The following is a 22889-nucleotide window of genomic DNA, read 5'->3' as shown; positions in this document are numbered from 1 at the left end:
AACTCAGGTATCATGTCTGCACTAGTATACAGTCCTGTTAGATGTAGTTTAGTTTTCTACACTAGGAAAGATTTAACATTGAAGTATTTTTGACAGACCTCAGCCCCTACTTCCAGTCTAGTTCAGGCAAACGTGGGCTATTTCTGATGGTTGGCCATGTTTCCCTTTAGTGTAAGTGGATTACACTACAAGAAGTGTTGATTATTAACACATTACTTATTAGTGTTGCAGTAATGGGGTATAATTTTTCCTTGGCTATTTTTGACAGAGCCACAGCGTATTGCAGAGAGCAGATAGTCAGACAGTTAACCAAGTAAACCACCTGTGCACACTCCTGATCATGTTTCTATATTTTCAACAGCTTAAAACAAAAAATTTATCCATGTCATTATATAATAAATAAATAAAAAAAATAAAATTATAACTGGACCTTTAACCATATTCACTTTGACTTTAGGCTGAAGCAAAATAATCAAATCAAATCAAAATTACTTTATTTATCCCCGAGGGTAAATTCAGTTAGTCTGGTAGAATCTCTGTTAGAATGAGACAGCCTGATGGCTGTAGGAGAGAAGGATCTTTTGAATCTCTCCGTCCTGCAACGGAGAGAGCGGAGCCGTCCACTGCTGTTTTTTTGGTCCATAAAGGTTTTGTGTAGCGGATGATCCGGGTATTTCAAGATTGCCTCGAACATGTTGACAGTGCCTGCCTGTCTCCACCACCTCCGCCAGTGTGTCCAACCTGGCTCCAACCACAGAACCAGCTCTTTAGACCAGTCTGTCCAACCGCCTTCATCTCTGTGTCTGATGCTGCCTCCCCAGCAGACTGCAGCATAAAACAACACACTACCACCACAGACTGATAAAACATCTGCAGCACCTTACTACAGATGTCCAGAGATCTGAGCTTCAACAAGAAAAAGAGGCGCCTCTGTCCCTTTTTGTAGAGAGCGTCTGTGTTTAGGGACCAGTCCAACTTATTATCCAGGTATACACCTAGATACTTAGAACTTGGCACCACCTCAATGTCCACCCCACAGGTATTCACTGGCTGAAGGGGGGGTTTAAACCTGTGGAAATCTATGATCATTTCCTTAGTCTTTGAGGTGTTCAGTAGGAGATAGTTCTTGTGACTCCAGTCACTGAAGGCTTTTATCAGATCCCTATATTCAGATTTCTGTCCATTCCTGATACACGCCACAATAGCAGTGTTGTCAGAGTACTTCTGGATGTGGCAGGACTCAGAGTTGTATTTGAAGTCCGCTGTGTACAGTGTGAACATGAATGGAGCCAGAACAGTGCCTTGTGGAGCCCCTGTGCTGCTCATTAATGTCCCAGAAACACAGTTCCCCAACCAAATGTAGGAAATCACAATAATAAGCACAATTAAAGCAGACAAAAAAGAAAGCATTTAACAATGTAGCCAACAAAAAAAGTAAACAAAATTCTGAAATGCATGGTATGAGTCCGGTGGTGGCTACTGTGACGTCTGATTTTACTTTAGCATCCACTGGAGTAAATTAAATCAGTTTTCACATCATAGTTGCACACGAGGAGATCACAAGAGTATAAATACATGTCATAAGCTTGGGCCAACGGTCGATTGAATTGACAGTGGACAATGGTTTGAATCGATTAGCAATGCCTAATATAGCTTTGACAATATATTTTTTGCCAAAAATACTCTGCCATGGTGAATTTTTTAGGTGCACATATGATAATTTTCGACCAAGGCAGTTCGAGGCCCCGTTCAGTGTTGGTGCTTAATCTCGAACCAGTTCTTCACATTTCAACAGCCAAAGAACCGGCTCTCAGCCAGGAAACTCTGTGCTGGGGTCTAGGGCTGGGCGATATGGACCAATAGTCATATCCTGATATATATGAGGCTGAATATCGATATACGATATATATCCCAATATTTTTATTGCAAAGTCAGAGCAAATGTTCAGTCAAAGCTAAATATGACATGTAGTTGTTTTGTTGACAGTTTATTTAAGTGAACATAAATACTGTATAACAACAGGAGATCCTTTTTGTGCACATTTAAATAAAAAATATCTCAAATAAAAATACCCTATGAAATAAAATAGGCCAATCTTTTAAATCTCTTTAAATCTCTTTCTTAAATATAATTATATCAGAAAAGAATAACTGACATTATAAAAGAACAAAATATGACAAACCCTAGTAAGGGCAGCATTTATATAAAAGAAAAAAATTGAACTATGTTGATATGTGATACTGTATAAATCCATATCACATTAAAAAATATATCGATATATCTTTTATATCGATATATTGCCCAGCCCTACTTGGGTCTAACCAAAAACTGCTTATGTCAGGGCCTGAGGGCGGGGTTATCGTGACCAACAAGACCAGCTAAAACGTGCATCATTCATTTTTATTTATTTGTTTAACAGCAATGTGATCGATACCAGTCTGTGCTAGGTAGATAGTTAGACCTAGTGGACTAGCGTTAGCTACAACGAAAGCTAATACTTACATTCAGTGATAAAAAGAACGTAATTGCCACCCAAAGCATTCAAGATGAGCAGCGCAAATGTGTTGTACCAATCATGCTTGGATGCCAATGTAGGCTTGCAGATCCAGGAGCAACATTGTTGCTAATAAGCTGTGTTTCATTTTTTAATTTTCATTGTGCTTTTGTACTGATTTTTTTCAGTTACTAGCACATATACTCCTTGGAAAAAAAGTTCGCTGCATACAGTGCAGTTTGGCGGAATTCTAATTAGCATGTTGCTAATTTTCTCGTCTCTATCAGCAGCATGCTGTTCCAAATTATAAAACAAGCAGGTCATGATATGCTGCCTTAGTTCCAGCTGCACGGTGAATGTTGCGTGGATCTGAAAAATCTCAGCCCGGCTTGGGAATCTAAATCTTCATCAGAGAACCATTTCCATAAGATGATATTTGCAGCCGAGCACTGATTCCTAGGATGATTTGTTGATCCTCACAAAGCAGCAAGAAAGAACTTGAATGGCAGGAACCTTGTGTGAGAGCTGAGCTGCACAGCCTTAATGGCTCTCTGATAGCAATACAAGTGTGTGCAGAGAAGAGGTACATTCATTTTATGTTTCTGTCTTTATTTACTTAACTCCATAGTGCAGTGGGAGTCTAAGTAATGAATTCTGCCTTCATTAGGCTTTGTTGAGTTACATAAGAAAAGGAGAAGCGAATGTATTGATATGCCACGCCATTCATTCTGCTTCTGACTGTTTATGGAGAACAGAGAGCAGGCAGCAGAAGGAGCAACCCAATTATCCCCAGCTGCTAACATGACAAACAGGAATCAGCAACTTGAAAGAGCTGTCAGTGGATCCAGTAAGGAGCATACAATCAGCAGTGGATTTGAAAGGGGGAGGGGGGGGGGGTCGCAATGAGAATAGGTGTAGTCTGAGAGGAGCATCTGACATGGAGTGACACGAGTCATCACAGCATGAAGCACATCATACAGTTCATGTAGAGCAACAAAATGCATCTTTTATTGTGTTCTTTTCTTATCAGGGCTCCGTGCTTATGTTTATTTATTTCATTAAGTAGTCATTTATGTTTAGCGGATGCTCACGCTGTGTCCTAACAATTAGTATTCCTCTGTTGGAGACCCCCCCCCCCTCCAAATGAAGGCGCCTTGGCCTGAATTGTTTGGTCGAGGTTGTATCCGCCCCAGATGTCGCCACTGCTCGGAATTAATGTGGATTAACGTGACACACACAGAATGCTAATGTTATCTCCATGCCGCTGCTGATGGCCAGACAATTTAATTGCTGTGGAAAAAAAAAGTATAAAAAATGTAATCCATAATTTCATATTTATCATAATAGCCTCTGGCAGTGAGAGGGGGAAAAAAACGGAAACACAGTTTTTCCCGCCCTTTGCCCTCGTTAGAACTCTCTCGGCTGCTCCTGCATCTCCTGATTATGAACAGAGGCTACCTTGGCGCACAACTTCATTAAAATCTATTTAAATCAACTTCAACGGCAAAGTGCTCCTTCTTACAGCATGTACGAACAGAAGTCTCTGGGAACATCATTAGAGAGTAGGATTGTGGAGTGTGTGTGCATGTGTGTGTGTGGTACTTCCTCTAAGTTTGGATAACAAGCTCCTTCACAAGTGTCAACACCCCCAACCAATTGCGTCCGTGTTACTGTAATGTGCCTGACAGGCTGAACGACTGCTTTGCCTCTGCCTTGATCCAGTTGTTTTGTTCCTGAGTTCAGCTGGCGTGTTCTCACTACAAAGTGGCCCCGGGTGCCCTGAAGGTAGACCCACCATCTTGGTCCCAGTAAATACGTCACCCACGGGGAGAGGCCTTCAAATGACACTACAGAGCCTCGTCTGCTCAACCTCCCATTAACGGGGAAGCAATCCTCTGAACTTTGCTCAACCTCCGCACTTTCTTTAAACGTGCGTCTTTGCTGAAAGTAATGCTTCAGATGTGATCTCGCCTTATTTGAGCGCGTTCTTTCCACTGATGCAGAGCAGCAGTGCATTGTCAGGCAGTAATGTGCACTAACTCAAAGTCCAATGCGGTTTGACTGGAGGCTAAATGCTCACTGGGGGGCACTTTGAAATGAATGTGTCAAAGATCTGTGATGCACAAAAAATATGGCACACATATAGAAATAGTTACTTATGAGTGCCTGCTTGTTTGTGTTCACTCAAAATGGTTCAAAGTGACTCGAATTATAGCGGCTAGGTCAATGTGTTGTATAAATATATACTGTGACAGTTTGGGGAATAAAAAAATAGCAATTTTTCTCACCAATGTTGCGATTTCAATTTAGTTATTTTTGAAACAAGCCCTAATCCGAACAAGATGACACTGTAAGGATTAGGACATTTTTGCATTCTTTTTTAAAATTTTTGTTTGTTGTATTTTATATCAGAGTTGTAAATAAAAGCCCAGGACTCTATGCTGAGTATCCAAATGCTTTTATAGATACAAAGCCAGCCTTCATCTTTTATCTCCTACAACTTTTAAAAACACAGCTAATTATATTCAACCGATTCCTTTGTGACATATACAATTAAAAATTAGACAAAGACACAATGTCCCAACTTGGGGTGGTAACTTAATTTTAAAAAAATCTTGAGACTTTCGCTCTTTTAAATTATGATTTTTGGCTGACCGCCAGAAGTCAGCCCTACACACAGGTCTGTATGTCAGTGAGTGAGGGAGCGAGTCACTACACTTGGGGGGCGAGGCTGCTTGAGGCTGCTCTTCAACTGTCCTCCTACATCGGCAGCACGTCTGTTTTCAAACACTTTGTCATTGGCCTCAAAAGGGCAGTGCTTTAACTTAACTTCACTAATTTCAGTTCAAAGGACCAAAGCACCTAGTGGTGCAAAAGCAATATTGTTCCGGATACATACTATCGTGCAATCCACACTGAGTCCTTCATCTGTTGCATTAAGTGAATCATAATCTGTATTAAGGCTGCACGATTAATCAAATTTTAATCGTGATCCCGATTTTGGCCGCCACGATTGAATTAACCTGATCGTCGGCGATATTTCCATTTTTAAATGCGGCTCTCCTGCATATCTAATCAAGCACTTTCTACACCAGTAGTCCACCAACCACCAGGGGGCACGGCCCTTTTCCTCCCCTAAAAAAAGCCTGGTTGCTGATTGGATGGAACGATAAGCAGGATGTGACGTCGTACTCGACGCCACAACAACACGCACCATTTGTAAAAGCCGGCGAAGCAGTGTTGCCAACTTAGCAACTTTGTTGCTATATTTAGCGACTTTTCAGACTCCCATAGCGACTATTTTTCAAAAGGCGACTGGAGACAAATCCATCGACTTTTTTAGGTGTTATTGGAGACTCGTTAAGAACTGGGAATTTCCACCAGGCGTGGAACGGCTGTGCTGCAGTTTTGCTCCGTCCGCCAGCCGTATACACGCGGCCGTTCCGAGGCTGGTGGGAATCCCCAGTAAGAACAAGCCGAATCGGCACAGTCCTCCTGCAGTAGTCTTTCCAAGCTGCAGAGCCGGAGGGGATGTTAAATCCTTAATATCCAGTCTGCAAATTGCTAATAGGCTTTAACAGTTAGCTCTGTAGCAAGTCACTTAGAAGGTCAATCTTGGTGTCAAAATATACATTTTCTGGGTCAAAAAATCATTTAAAGCTATTGAAAATATCACTAGATGATTATTTGATCAAATAAATATCTTCATTTTCACCCAGACTGGTAGACAACTTGCTTCAAAATTCAAAATGGAATCCTGAGTTGAAAGTGCTTGGAATCTATGTTCACGGTAGAGTGCGGATTAGCTGCCATGTACACTGCTCAAACAAATCAAGGGAAAGCTTTCATCTCATGTCAGATCTTGTATATACATTTTCCCAAAAGAAAATGTATATCTTGACACCAAGATTGACCTTTTAAGTGGCTTGGAAGATATATATGTGTTCACATAGACTTTATATGGGTGCCATCTCCGATCTGCAATCTTGATGAAGTGGCTCCTACTAAAAATTGAAACCTATGGTGATAGAGAGCATGTGGAAAACATGTGCTTTTGTCCGGCGTGTCCCCTTTCTTCTTAAATCTGGTCCTAAGCGGCCCAACTATAACTATTACTGTAACCCACAAATCGTAAAATTGCTTTGACTAAACATGATCAGCCAAACACTAGCTTTTGACCTAGTCTTGTTAATTTCAGCCCAGCTGAAATTTCTAATGGCGGTCTGGTGCTCATGGAATTGAATGAAAGTTCCTTGATGCTGCTTTAACCCTCTGGGGTCCATGATTGTGGAGTCCTGATCAGACCATGTGACGTTTAACAAAAAACTAGGTGACATGGAGCGCTGCTATCAACTTCACTCCAAAGTACAGACTTGAAACTTTCTCCCAGTTTTTGTTTGACATTCCTAGGTCGTGTAAAACCAAGAAGATATGATAGTTTTAATTTAATATTGCAGAAATATTTGAGCGTTAGTGTAGCTCCCTGTGTCATTTCACACATAGTTTGTTTTGAAGAGTTGAAGCTAACAAGGAAAAAAGCCTATAAATATACATTATGGGACTTTTTTGTATATAGTTTTATTATATTTAAATTTTTGCCTTTTTATATGTTCATATGTTTACATTTTCAACTTCCAAAACAGTTCATTGAGCATATTTGTGGTTTTTATTGTAGTAAATAGTATCATTTTTCAACTCGGATTTCATGATTTTTGGGCTCAATATGTTGATCAAATAGTGAGAAAATAACTGACAGATCATATAGATCAGGGATGGGCAACTTAAATGCTGGAGGGGGCCACAATTTTTCATGTTCACTACCACAGGGCCACATATAGGACCGTGCACTTAACCAGATATGATGAAACTGCAATTTTAAATATGTTTACAGTGCAACTGTAACTTTTTTTTGTCATCAATTTTTTTATTGATTTTTTCCATTTAGTTTAAAACAAACAAACAAGCAGGTGTGGCAAGCATCAATTGGGCAATAAAAGCAACAGCAACAAAGAAAATAAAATGGTAGTGTAGCATAACAAATAAACAAACAAACAAAAAAATGAACACTGGCAATACCACCAACCATACATATCAACAATATTGAGTGTTGAAAAATAAGAAAAAGGGAAAAAAAAGAAATAAAAAGAAATATAATAATAATAATAATAATAATAATAATTATAATAATAATAATGAAAAATAGATAGACAATACAATGCAGTAACTTATTTCATGCTCAATTACATGTATAACAGTATAAATAGGAATACAAAAGGTTTGAAGCAATAAAAAATAACCACTTAATGTGATTTCTTTTTTTTTCAGTGCAAGAACAGCAGACCAACACTAATTGCAAGATATCATTTTGTGCATTTTTAAACTGCACTTTTAAGATTTCATGCTCAAATGCATGTAGTTGTACTGAGGGCCACTTCAAGTGAGGTTGCCCCCGGGCCTCCAGTTGCCCATACCAAATATGGGTATAGTAAACATTTTTATGTGGTCGATGAAGGGCAAAATCAAAAGTATTCAAAAACGGCCAAAATAGGCTCAGACCCCAGAGGGTTAAATAACAAGTCGTTCAGCCGTAGTATGGTGCTTTGTGCTTCATCATGTCTGACCTGTTTGCTTGTGTGATTTATTTTGCAGATCTCTGCTGGTCCATTTGGAGAATGGCTACTTTGGCCGAGGCTTCGACCAGCTCTGTCCACATCTGCACCACTACAATATCTATGTGGATAACATCTATAATGCCAGAAAAGTGCTTGGGGTAGGAACACAATATTTCCACATGGTTATCACACCTCTGGGGTCAGATTTTAATAATCCCTGTGGGAAACCTGGTACTAATGTGTTCCTCAGTTACTGGATTAAATACAGAATAACAAATGCATAAGTGCTTATTAGTTTTTTTTTTTGCTGACAAAATCATTTCCATTGCTGTTAGTGGTGCCATGGCAACTCTTTCATGTATGTACTGTATAGAACCAGTTTTTCGCCTGGCAAATCCAAATTGCAAAAGTGGTTTTATTTTGAACACTTTTCTGATGCAGTGAATAGCACATTTATTACTGATGACATTGCGACATGAAAAGATGACACTGAAATAGGGCTGAGCGATATGGACCAAAAGTCATATTCCGATTTATTTAGGCTGAATATCAATATACGATATGTATCCCGATATTTTTCAATATGTAGAAATAAGTGTCATATGACTTACCTATAACCCATTTGGCTGACCAGTTGAAACGTGTTAAAAAAACTTTAAAGCAGTTTTTCTCAGTTTTTCTCAGTTTTACCGTTTGCGTAGTTACCGCAGTTAGGCTTTGTAGGACAGTATACAGTAGTCATAGGACACACCTTTTCATGTGATTTTTGCGCTTTAAATTTTAAAGAAATCCTGACTTTCTTTTGGCAGTTTGACAGTTGTAGTACATGATGTTGAAAAAACAAGATTTAGTGCAGGTAAAGTTTCAATACTTTCTATGAATCTTTCCTGATGCGGTGGACTTATCAGTGACAATGAGCCCAGTGGAGCTGCACAGAGGCATCTTATCCTGCTGGGAGCGACCAGCTGAGATGTCCTGTTGCGAGCTTTGCATCAAAGCTGCCAGGATAATATTGTCTTAATTAAGAGTAAGGATGTGTCTGCAGAACATTGACTAATTGCATTGATTATGGACCAAGTCATGCATGTTTGCATTGATCCTCCTGCAGATCGACATCCATTACAGTTGACTGGGAACAGGGAAGCGTGTTGTAGTGACAGGTGTGTTAGTTTACTCAGGTGACCATGATTGGTCTAAACAGTAGAAACCTGCTCGGTGCCTTAATGAGAGTGACCCATGACCCACATCAGTCTGGTTCTTGTATTTGTTTTATATATCAAACATTGTGTCTAGAAATATAGAAGAAATTTTAGAGACACAATCATGCACTGTCACATGTGTGTAATTTTTTAATATGTGTCATTATTATTGTTAATTGAATTATTATCATTAATTGATTTTTTTCCAAATATGTATATGTATGTATATATATATATATATATATATATGTGTGTGTGTGTGTGTGTGTGTGTGTGTGTGTGTGTGTATATACACACACACATATATATGTATATATATGTGTGTGTGTATATATATACACACACATATATATACATATATATATGTGTGTGTATATATCAGAACGGAAGTGGCAGAAAACTAAACACCCTGAGGACCTACACAACTACCAATCTCTTCTTGCTGCCTTCTCATCTTTGATCTCAGCTGGAAAAAGCTCTTTCTGTCAGACCAAAATCCAATCCTCATTCTCCAACCCCAAGAAGCTCTACTCCATCTTTACAAACCTCCTGGTCCCTCCAACCCCCCCTCCTACCGACCCACTTTGTCAACCATTTCCTGAAAAAGATTGAGGACATACGCTCGTCATTTACCCATCCAGTCTTACAACCTGCCTCTCCTCCCTCCCCATCAGCGTCTCCCTCCCTCTCAGCATTCACTCCACTGTCTTCTCCTCAAATGCTCAGCCTTGTAACCTCTGCCCGTCCTACCACTTGTCAGCTGGATCCTATTCCATCCCACCTGTTTCAGTCTATTGCTCCGGATCTCCTCCCGTTCCTCTCCCATCTCATCAACACTTCCTTGACTACTGGCTGCTTTCCTAACTCTCTGAAGGAAGCAAGGGTGAATCCTCTCCTAAAGAAATCCACCCTCGACCCATCCTTAGTGGACGACTACAGACCCGTCTCTCTCCTGCTGTTCCTCTCCAAAACTCTGGAACGGGCTATCTTCAATCAGCTGTCCTCCTATCTGCATGGGAATAACCTCCTTGACCCTCACCAGTCTGGTTTCAAGAAGGGCCACTCAACAGAGACTGCCCTTCTCGCTGTGAAAGAACAGCTTCACAAGGCGAAGGCAGCCTCTCTCTCATCTGTGGTGGTTCTACTGGACCTTTCTGCAGCATTTGACACTGTGGATCACCAGATCCTCATCTCCACCCTTCACCACCTTGGAGTATCTGGCTCTGCCCTCTCTCTGCTCAAATCCTATCTCAAGGACCGCACCTTCCGTGTAACTTGGAGGGGTTCTGTTTCAGAACCCTGTCTACTCACCACCGGGGTCCCTCAAGGCTCGGTCCTTGGTCCGCTCCTCTTCTCGATATACACCAACTCCCTTGGCTCCCTCATCCACTCGCATGGCTTCTCCTATCATAGCTATGCCGACGACACCCAGCTAATCTTCTCATTTCCCCAGTCTGAAACACGTGCAGCAGCACGTATCTCTGCATGTCTGGCCGACATCTCCCAGTGGATGTCCTCGCACCACCTCAAACTCAACCTGGGAAAGACTGAGCTACTTTACCTCCCAGGGAAGGGCTCCCCCACCACTGACCTCCACATCACTGTCCAGAACACAGTGGTTGCCTCCACAGAAACTGCCAAAAACCTTGGCGTAACTCTTGACAACCAACTGTCCCTCTCAACAAACATCACCGCCACTACCAGATCTTGCAGATTCTTGCTGCATAACATCAGGAGAATCCGCCCGTTTCTCACCCAGAAGGCAGCTCAGGTCCTGGTCCAGGCACTGGTCATCTCACGCCTGGACTACTGCAACTCCCTCATGGCAGGTCTGCCTGCTAAAGCCATCCGACCTTTACAACTCATCCAGAATGCAGCTGCTCGATTGGTCTTCAATCTTCCCAAATTTTCACACACAACACCCCTCCTCCGCTCCCTCCACTGGCTACCAGTGGCTGCGCGGATACACTTCAAGACTCTAGCTCTGGCGTACTCTGCTGCTAACGGTTCAGGTCCTACTTACATCCAGGACCTTGTCAAACTCTACACCCCTGCCCGTCCTCTACGCTCTGCATCAGCCAAACAGCTGGCGACTCCCACCCTGCGTGGGTCAACTCGCCTCAAAACCACTTCCAGACTTTTCTCTGTCTTGGCTCCCAAATGGTGGAACGAGCTCCCCACCGACATCAGGACCTCAGACAGCCTGTACATCTTCCGCCGCAGGCTGAAGACCTATCTCTTCCAACAATACCTCGGTTAAGTCATGGTCACCTAACAGATATATTTAAAAAAAAAAAAAAATGTCTTATTCTTTTCTCTTCTTTTCTTCTTTAACATATAGCACTCCTTAGCAATGACAGTTAGCTCTTAAAGTTATGTACTTACTCGATTCCGGCGACTTTTTCTGGTGTTATTGGAGACCGCGGGGGGAGGGGGCGGCGGCTCATTAAGAACTGGGGATGGGATGACCACTGGGTGCGTAGCGGCTGCGTAGCGGTTTTGCTCCATCCTCTGCCCGGCATCAATTCCCACCGGGCTTGTAACGCATCGTAGCGAGCCAGCCGTATACACGCGGCCGTTCCGCGGCCGGTGGAAATCCATAGTAAGAACGAGTCGAAGCGGCACAGTCCTCCTGCAGCAGTCTTTCCCAGCTGCAGAGCCGGAGGGGATGTTAACCCCTTAGCGTCCAGTCTGCAAATTGCTAATAGGCTAACAGTTAGCTCTGTAGCAGTACAGTGTGTATGTGCTGCTGCTGCAGGAGGTGTTCACTTAGTAATCTCTGTTTGTTTACAACAAGCACCGGACACTCTGTGCACACACTAAAAACTGTTCCTATTGTTTGTTTAAAAGTAGTGCAATAACGATGAATAATCGTGATTAACAATCGTGATTACAACATTTTTCTTAATAATCGTGATTATCTTTTTGGCCATAATTATGCAGCCCTAATCGCAGCCATAGTGGGGTTCTAAATACTGAAGTTAAATAGTTTTGATTGTACTGTTTTTGTCTTTTTTTGGGGTTGCCACTGAACAATATGCACCACTGTAATATCCATGCTTCTACTCAGACTTGGCAACCCAAACTGACACCTTTCAGGCATCTGATTTTCACTCACTTGACTCTGTCACTACTACACCTCCTCTACTTAATAAGTGATTCCTCTCACATTGTCCCAATCATTCTAGTTACTCACCACCTGTCTGCTTACTGTGTCCAGCCCTAGCTGCCACACACATAATGACCAGCTGAACAGCTGTATGTGAGCAACATACACACACAAAGAGCTGGCATCTAAAGTCAAGTGGAATGGCAAACGCTACTTTTAAAGCTGTGAAAAAGCGTAGAGCTCTCCTCAGGTCTATAGAAATCCAGCAGCAATGTTTATTCTGATGATTTATGGGAATGACAAGATAAGACTTTTTGTCATCCAAATGTTGACATATACTCATGCTGACATGATGTACAAATGCATATTTAATAACATCTACAGCCTCCCTCCCCCTCCAAACTCACACCTCAGCCGGCAATCCAGCATAGTGAGTGACAACTAGATGATTTTGGGGTCTTGTCAGACAGAGTATGCGTCTAGAAAGTGACAAGAGATTCAGGGGTCTTCACTGTTTGTGACACGTCCATCACTGGTCTACAAGCTGCATGCAGATGCTGTTAGCAAAAACACACCCCATACAGGTGGTTCACTGTGAATCCTGATACATGCACTCTATTAGCATGTTATGTTTATTTGTTTATTTATTAGGATCCCCATTAGTGCAATATCTATTAATGTGGTTAATGTGTCAAAATACAGAATTCTTAAAGTGTTGTGCTGTAGAGCAGCTATTCTCAACCTTGGGGTCCCGACCCCAATTGGGGTTTGTCGTGGTCAATTTGGGTCCTTTTTTGCTTAATTTTATGTATTTTTTTTGGTCATTTTGTGTGTTTTTTTGATCATTTTGTGGTCAATTTGATTCTTTTTTGGGTCATTTTGTGTCTTTTCTGACAAATCCCAAAGTATCAAGTTCTTACTTTCCAAGGAGTCTCTGGCTTGAAGCTGACTGTTACACACTCAGGAGGTCAGAATGGACCTTTAAACTTATAGCAAAGGACTTAGATTAAAAGTAACAATAAAATATAAAGATATATATAAATGCACAGACAGTGAGATGTTTTGGTTGTTGTCTGCTTAATCATTTGTCCAAAATTCGTGGTATCAACTGAGTTTGTCTGATCTGATATGTGCGTGTGAGATCGTGTTCAGTGAGACAACATGCATGTTAAATTGGGGGTCGCGGCTCAAAAAGGTTGAGAACTACTGCTGTAGAGATATCCTGGCCTTCAAACCACATTCTACAAACTTATGAATGAATCACACCATGATCATTTTAATATAATTTCCTCTAATATTGTGAATAATATCACAACTGCAATCAGTCAAAACATTTGCAGTTGTTCAAATATTTTCCATGGGGGAATATATTATTTAGCTATAAGCCTTATTTGGATATGATATGATTTCTCTTGGATAGGGAGGGGTCAGTTTGATATGTGCAAATCAGAGATTTTGTTTTGCTCTGATCCCAAAATTCTGAACATCCCAAGAAAGCTCTGTCTTGTAAATGTGGCAATATGGCTGTGAAATAACTTCATAATGACGTGTGTGTTGTCTTAGATCCAGCTGAAGAAAAACAAGGCCTTCAGACGTTTTAAGAAACTACAGGAAGCCCGACCAGAGTTTCACAACCAGAAGCTTGAGGACTTACTTCGACTTCCCATTCTGCGGATTGATCAGTAAGATTTCTGTTCTTTGTTCAAATGAAAAGACCAGTTTTTTTTTTTATCTCTAGCTTGTTTTGAGTTGGTATGACTCAAAACAAGTTTTTATATATGTATATATATATATGTATGTATATGTATGTATATATATGTATGTATATATATGTGTATATGTATGTATATATATGTGTATATATGTATATATATATAGGTGTATATATGTGTATATATGTGTGTGTATATATATATATATATATATGTGTGTGTATATGTGTATGTATGTATATGTATATATATATATATATATATATATGTGTGTGTGTATATGTGTATGTATGTATATGTATATATATGTATATATATATACACAGCACATCTTCATGTGTATCTTTCTTACTGAAGCTCAAATTATATCAAATATTTCAGTTTTTTACGCAAAACACTAAAGTGAGTGTTTGTGGAGGTGTTATAGCAGTACTGTTCCAACAACGGGAACACTGCTGGAGATGGGTCACAGATTTCATGCTTGACTTCTGTTTTTGCTGTTTAGTTGTTTTCTTTTCACCAGTCACCCGCTGCACTGCACAATGTATGGTCTCTGTGACAGATGTAATTATTATTATTTGATGTAGCGCCCATGTAAGTACTCAGACTGTCCAGAAACTGTCAAAATCTCTTTTCTTAAGCATGAGTTTTTGTTGGCTGCAATTTCATGCGGTCTTGATCTTGCTTGTTAATTAGTGGAACGAGGAGAAATGGGCTGAAACATGCTTTCCAATGCAGCAGATATCTGACAGTGGTTTATCAAGCTGCTTGGTTGTATCTTAATTAGGCCCTTCTCATGTTCTCATCTCTCCAGATGTACAGTCGAGCACTCTAAATGTTACATCCATCCATCATGAAAGAGAGAAGTTTTCTCTGAGTTGAGCTGACCCTTCACCTTAACATCTGAGACACTTTACATATATTTCATTTATGTTCACTTTCCTTGCTACAACAAAGGATCGCCTTCCCTTTATGTTCACACTGCTCCCATGCTTCCGGTGCTAATATGGAACTGTGGAATAAAGCTTTCTAAGCTTTGGAAAAGGACAGAGACGCCCCAATATTATAAACTTTTCTCCACCGATGCAATTGATCTGTCCTTTTCACAAATTCAATATAGCCGTGTTTCCACTAGGGGGAAAAGTGGCCACCGGGAAAGTCTCAGGCCACGCCCTCTGCGTTTCTCCATTACAAGTTAGCCCCCAGAGGGATTTACGAGACTCTGGAGGTGACGGTTTTGACTGTGACGTCACATACCAACGGATTAAACAAGGGAGACTCAAGTGTGGCCGCCATCGCTAACTTTGCACAATGTCAGCAGCTGATCATAAAGAAAGCAGCATGGCTAATTATGCACAGTGTCTCCGCTGATCATAAACATAGTGATTGTGAATTAACCGGCATCGCTAACTGTGCACAGAGTGTCCGGTGCTTGTTGTTAACAAACAGAGATCGCTAAGTGAACACCTCCTGTAGCAGCAGCACATACACACTGTACTGCTACAGAGCTAACTGTTAGCCTATTAGCAATTTGCAGACTGGACGCTAAGGGGTTAACATCCCCTCCGGCTCTGCAGCTGGGAGAGACTGCTGCAAGAGGACTGTGCCGCTTCAACTTGTTCTTACTCTTCTTAACAAGCCGCCGGCCCCCGCAGCTCGTTAAGAAGAGTAAGAACAAGTCTCCAATAACACCAGAAAATGTCAGTGGATTTGTATCCAGTCGCTTTCTTGAAAAATAGTCGCTAAGGTGGTCTGAAAAGTTGCTAAATATTGCAACAAAGTTGGTATCTAAGTTGGTATTGGTAGCTAAGTTGGGAACACTGCTTCTTCGGCTTTTACAAATGGGGAGTGTTGTTGTCCCTTAGAGTACTACGTCACATCCTGCTTAGCGATCTATCCAATCAGTAACCTATGTAAAATTACTTGATTTGATTACTTGAGAAAACACAAGCAGCCCATGTTGACCAATCCACTTGTTGTTTCCCTGTGGTGTCTCGGTAGCCCCAATATGTACTTATATTTTTGAAGAGGAGCACATCACCTATGCAGCCCACACACATAGCCACCATGGGTATGGCAAAACTCCTTAAGGAACAAGTTAAATTAAGCTTTATGTAATAAAATCCAATAATAACTTTAATTCAGTCAGTTTTAATTAATTGGAACAAAAGTTTAGGAATGATTAAAAAAGTTTTCATAAAAGCACATATTGGGTAGAATTTACACCGATACAGATATGCCTTTGATGCAGATAATATCATTGATAATGTCAACCAATATATCTGTCTGGCTCTAATTGGTGCATTCCTGTATGATAAAACATTTTTTGCATTGGTATAGTATGCCTAGAAATGAGGATAACAATCTCGGAATAATATGAGAATTATATCTGTCTAATGGAAGGTTTTGCTGTTCTTCCCATTCATGGCATTATATTAAATGCATGTCATTTATTAGGCTTCAGGTCATTGAAAAAGTCTTGGAAACATGTACAACAGTGGGAGGTCTGTTTACTTTTTATGCAACCAATATGTGAAATTAGAGTATTCTCCTTCTCTCATATGAGAAGGCTGACCACTGTTGTATTTGTCTCTGACACATAATCAGTCGGCCTCATTCTCTCCAGCTCAGCCCTCCCTCACCGCGCCTTTTTCTCAGCACTTCCCATCATCATCATTGATTCGTCTGTCGTTCTCAGTGGAGACTCGAGGGATGTGTCTAATTGTATGATGATTTTAAGTGGCACGGCTAGATAATCATCTACGGCTGGCGCCTTACCTTGCTCCGACTCCATGGCTGGGAATAGCAGGAAATTGTTGTCACTTATCACCATTCAAGGATGATGGATGGCGAGTAGGGCCCGGAGTGTGGATACTTATGTTGCTGCGGGGGGAGGAATAAAATCATTGCCTTTATTAAGTGGCATTCACTAGAGCCGGCTGGAGCAGTCATTGGCGTCCTCCCCACTGAGATCACCATTATGACAGTGATGGGGTCTCGAGTTGATTGTGGCAGTGAATAGCAGCCCTCTCCGCCTGTATTGGCCGTGTTTGTGTCGATAATAGAGATGCAGCTCTCATAGAGATGGCAGCATTTGGAGGCCTTGGGATATATTTGCTCTAAGCTGAGCACCATTAAGTATAACAAGGGAATGGTCCAGCGGTCGGCTCACTGTAGAGACTGAGCATGCTCTATGTAAAGGCCGTACAACTCCAGAGTTCTCAGGGTCATCGTCATACTTGCTAAGCATTGAGAAGTGTGTAGCTGTGTGCTGCACTGGCCATGCTTGATTTTGTCTTTCAATTGTCAAGGTGGGATTTCAAATTGACTGCTTTATGTGCTCAGGTAGTTCCATAATCTCCGACAGCTGAACACAGTAAGGTTCCCCAACACAAGGACAGAGCATTGATTAATTTTCTTTTCAAAGAATTCTGAAAGATGAAGCATCTCTTAAGTGGCTCCTCTCCCTGGTCTGCAGGTACCGAGTTGTGTTTCCGTGAATAAATTGCGTTACATTGTCAGTCAGTTGTAGTTCATTGCCAATTTTGAAGTGGGGCTTGCAATGAAACAAAGTGCCTTAATTATGGTGTGAGACTCAATGTCATTATAGTTCACGAAAACTAATGAAATAACAATAACTAGAATTGAAAAAACATTTTCATTAACTGAAATAAAAATGATAAGCATGATTATTTTGATCAATATTGTAATCACGATTATTAATTACGATTATTCATCATGTTAGGGAAAACATCTGTATTTTTATTGCACTACATTTAAACAAACAATAGGAACAGTTTTTAGTGTGTGCACAGAGTGTCCGGTGCTTGTTGTAAACAAACAGAGATCACTAAGTGAGCACCTTCTGCAGCAGCAGCACATACACACTGTACTGCTACAGAGCTAACTGTTAGCCTATTAGCAATTTGCAGACTGGACTCTAAGGGGTTAACATCCCCTCCACGTGCCCGGTGTGAATTGACGCTGGGCAGAGGACAGAGCAAAACCACGGTGCAGCCGTTCCGCACCCGTAGAAATTCCCAGTTCCCAGACTGGGATTCCCAATTCCCAGACAACCTTCTTACTCTTCTTAAAGAGCTGCGGGGCTGGCGGCTCGTTAAGACGAGTAAGAAGGTTGTCTCCGGTCGCTTTTTTGAAAAATAGCTGCTAAGGGGGTCTGAAAAGTCGCTAAATATAGCAACAAAGTTGCCAAGTTTGCAACACTGCTTCGCCGGCTTTTACAAAGGGCGCGTGTTGTTGTGGCGTTGAGTATGTCACATCCTGCTTAGTGATCTATCCAATCAGCAACCAGGCTTTTTCAGGGGAGAAAAACAGCCCTGCCCCCTGGTGGTTGGTGGACTACTGGTGTAGAAAGTGCTTGATTAGATATGCAGGAGAGCCACATTTTAAAATGGAAATATCGCCGACGATCAGGCTAATTTAATCGTGATCACGATTAAAATTCGATCAATTGTGCAGCCGTAGGTTATCCATCCGATCCCCGGGTTCGTTCTCCAGCTGCTCCTTTCACATGTCAAAGTGTCCCTAGGCAAAACACCAGTGCCTTAACCCATTAAGGCCTAAAGCGCCTGGAAAACCTATGGGCGATTTTCAAATGACCCCCTAAAACCTGAAGTTTTTCTGGAAATTCAACACCTACTAAATAATAGATTTTTCAGCCTCTGTAGCAGATAAAAATGAAATTCAAAAAGTATTTGAGAGCTTATACTCGTGGCTTTCATACGAAGTTGAGTTTATTTGTCCAAACCTTCAATACATTTTTTTTAAAAATCAACAAACTCAGCGAATGTTACATTTGACTGAATAAAAAATCCTATGCATAATACTGATACATGCCCATTAGCAAGATGCAAACATGATATGACCACTGGAAGAACAAGACATAGTTCTCATTAGCCTACTCTAATAAAAAAAATAAAAAAAAAATAATAATAATAATAAATAATTATAATACATTTTATATATTGCACTTTTCAGGGTACTCAACGATGCATAAAGTATTATAAGACATAAACAGTCATGATTTCTTATATCATCATCACAATCAATTAGCCTATTATTATTATTATTATTAATAATATTAATATATTATTAATACTATTATTATCTCCAGATGGCCACAAATCTGTCTGTTCTTTGGTGAAAATATGTCGTCTAAAAACATATTCCTCATCCATAAATCCCAGGTCAATCCCAGGTCGATTGGTTCCGAGGGTTCAAAGTCCGGATCAGCAATAAAATCATCGGTGCTGTTTTCATCAAGATCTCTTCCATCACATACTTCTGAGCTCCTCCGCTATAGTCATCTTCCGTCATGATTTCAAAGTTCTGAAAAAGTCCGATGTTGCATTGCGACACTCCCGCATGTATTCTGATCATGTTCTGATGCATTTCATTGGCCAAGAGACCGAAAATAGGTGGAAAAAAATACAAATACTACAAAATGACATATCCACTGTCCCGGCCTTAATGGTAGAGTGACGCAACAACGCTCCCGGCTTTAATGGTAGAAATGCGGTAATGCTTTCCCGGCGTCAAAGGGTTAAATGGTATTTATATATATTATATATATAATAGCTATCTGCCGTCAGTGTGTGAGCGTGTGAAGGAATGGGTCATTCACCCATTCCTTCACACACACAAAAGTAAATTGTAAAGTGCTTTGTATTACAAAGTGGAAAATCGCTTTACAAGTCCATTTCCCATTTTATATCACACTGCTGTGTTACCCTTTTTCCAAGTTCCTCTTGTCTGGAAAAGTTTATAACCTGCAAATCTGTATTCCTGTACAACAGAGATGCTTCAACTGGAAGGTTAGAATCTGGGACTTCTCAAATGATGATTCCAATTATTAAGGTTTATGAGGCAGCCCCAATTTCTTTCCCTGTAATATATTAACTTAAAACTGTTCGACTCTAAATCTCACACTGATTTAAGTCGACTCACGCAGCAGCACAAAGTAATAAAAGCTCCAGTCATTCTGGAGTTTAACTGAAAAGTGTTTCATAATGTCTACATTTACAGAGTTCCTTTCTTTTTGAGTAAATCCCTGTTAGTCCCCCTTTCACAGAAAGATAAGACACTCTACACAATCACTTCATATTACATTTTAATTGCTCAAGTTTGGACAGTGGAGTATCTCTAGTCTTCTGTATTTACCACGGATGTGCATTCCTTTCCTTTTAAGCTATTAAAATTGAGTAATTACCCACAAGCCCATGCCATGTTCACTAACCCATGTAGAAGCCTGCCAGTGCATCTTGTCTCTTAATTACAAATTTGAATCCTTAATTCATGTATGGGAAGCAAAATAATTAGACAGATATTTCCTCCATCTCTTTTCTTTACTGACGTGTGTGCAAATGCCCAAATGACCTAACATGTCTGCCAGGAGAGAGTGAGAAAAAAGCATGCATATCATCTGCATATTATAAAGGAATTAGCTGCTCTTGCTGCAGCGCCAACATGCACATCCCTCCACCAGTGCATGCTTTCTAAAGCTGCATTCTTCATTAGAATATCTGAACTGTCATAAATATGGTTCAGATTACGTTATTGTCTCATTATCTTTCTTTGCTTTGCGGCTAATGAGCGGGACAGGGCAGCTAAACGAGAGAGTTCCGTTTACATTATTTGAAATGTGCCGTAATAATGCTCATTAGAGTGTTCCCTTTTTGTTACACAGTTGCTTTAATTAGATTTTCGTCTCCACTCCTTAATAAGAACGAGGGCATCCATTGCTAATAATGCCTGTAATGTATTTGTTATTACAAGATGAGACGAGAAGAAAAAGAAGTGAAATTATTTCTCTTTTTAAGTGTCTCTTAATTGAAGGAGGCTTAATTGGATCTTGTTTAGCTTCCGTTTCATTTCCAATGAGTAATCGACTACAAGAACAATACCCTCCTCCTCCTCTTGCTCCTCCACCCACAGACCCACCACTGTGCTAACCTGCTCTTCTGTACTTCAGCTCCTGTGAATTCATTGTAATGTAGACTGCTGGTATACGCCTGCGATTGGCCGTCTATTTCATGTGATATTCTCCTCCCCTTCTGCCTCCGCTATCTATTTTGCAGGGACTCTGTCGCTGTCTCTTGGGTGTAGTGCTGCCCATAACAATTGTGATTGATATAAAGAAGAATTTTTCCCTTATCCCAGAATGATAATGGGTACAGCCATACCTTTCTCTGGCGCTTACACAGTGCTGTGGAAATCAGTCTGGCTTTGCAGGACTAGCTTCAGGCCAAGCTTTAAACAACACCTCATGGCCTTCTTGAGTAGATGGAGTTGCTCAGTTCTTATGGAGGCAGGTTGGTTGTTACCACAATAGATCAGTAGTTCTCAACTTTTTTGAGTCACGACCCCCAATTTAACATGCATGTTGTCCACGACCCCCGCTCACTGAACACAATCTCACACACACAGTTCAGATCATACAAACTCAGTTGATACGACGAATTTTGGACGAATAATGAAGCAAACAACAACTAAAACATCTCTCTGTCTGTGCATTTATAATTTTAAAAAAATATTTTGTTACTTTTAATCTAAGTCCTTTGCTATAAGTTTAAAGGTCCATTCTGACCTCCTGAGTGTGTAACAGTAAGCTTCAAGCCAGAGACTCCTTGGAAAGTAGTAACTTGCTACTCTGGGATTTGTCAGAAAAGACATAAAATTACCCAAAAAAGAATCAAATTGACCCAAAAATTACATAAAATTAAGCACAAAATGACCAAAAAAGACATAAAATGACAAAAAATGACCACAAAAAGACACAAAATGACCAAAGAAGAGACAAAATGACTAAAAAAAGACACAAAATGACCAAAAAAGGGAAACAAAATGACAAAAAAACCACACAAAATTACCCAAAAACCCACAAAATTACCAAAAAAGGCATTAAATGACCAAAGAGACTAAAAAAACATGAACACAAACACTTTAACACAGTGGAGGCAGAGCTGACTTCCAAAATGATTTGGCAACCCCCAGAAATCATCTCGCGACCCCAATTGGGGTCGGGACCCCAAGATTGAGAATAGCTGCCATAGATATCTATAAGAAAGGCTAGATGGCTGGAGGCGGAGTCACCAGCGTCCCTATACGGCGGCCATCTTACCACAGTATACCACTCTGGTACGCTCTATGGTAGCTGCAGGAAGGTGAGTTATCTGCATAATCAAAAATACTATTAACTAGCTGATATCTTGACAGATTTACAAACCGATTTGTTTATTACATACCTTAATAACGTGGCTATGAGTCGGGATGCTTGGACATGTGGAAATTGTGGCTTTGTTTGAAGAAAAAAAGACTTTCGAGTAAATGTGCTCAAGATGCTGTAATTTCAAGTCTTTCACTCCCGTTTTCATTTGTGATATTCTTCCTAAGGTGGGTTAAAATATATATCTATATATCACAGAACGGATACACAGAAAGGCAACATGAGACAGATATTAAATAAATGTTTAGTCCTGTAGCTATTGCTCTACCTATTAATGTTTATTTATGGAAGTCCAGTGTTAGTTTTTATATATATATATATAGACTGATTTATACAGTCATTAACTGCTGACTCCTGCTTCCATTCTCCCTTCTTGCTGTACATCTCTCAGCAGTCTCTGCCAGCTACAGAGCCGGAGGGGAATTTAACCCCTTAGCGTCCAGACTGCACATTGCTAACAGGCTAACAGTTAGCTCTGTAGCAGTACAGTGTGTATGTGCTGCTGCTGCAGGAGGTGT

General features: G+C 40.6%; 1 protein-coding gene across 2 annotated transcripts in view; it reads left to right on the top strand.

The window, feature by feature from the left end:
* The window catches only part of arhgef39 (Rho guanine nucleotide exchange factor (GEF) 39), an 82116-nt gene that overhangs the window by 11870 nt on the left and 47357 nt on the right, over nucleotides 1–22889 (top strand). For both annotated transcript variants that reach the window (XM_059326303.1, XM_059326304.1), the window contains 2 exons: nucleotides 8144–8264; nucleotides 13978–14096. In XM_059326303.1, the coding sequence (XP_059182286.1) occupies nucleotides 8144–8264; nucleotides 13978–14096 (240 nt within the window). The remainder of the gene's footprint in view (nucleotides 1–8143; nucleotides 8265–13977; nucleotides 14097–22889) is intronic.

This window comes from Centropristis striata, chromosome 22 (genome assembly GCF_030273125.1).
Source record: "Centropristis striata isolate RG_2023a ecotype Rhode Island chromosome 22, C.striata_1.0, whole genome shotgun sequence".
NCBI classification, from domain to species: Eukaryota; Metazoa; Chordata; class Actinopteri; order Perciformes; family Serranidae; genus Centropristis; species Centropristis striata.
This window is presented reverse-complemented; position numbering and strand designations above follow the sequence as displayed.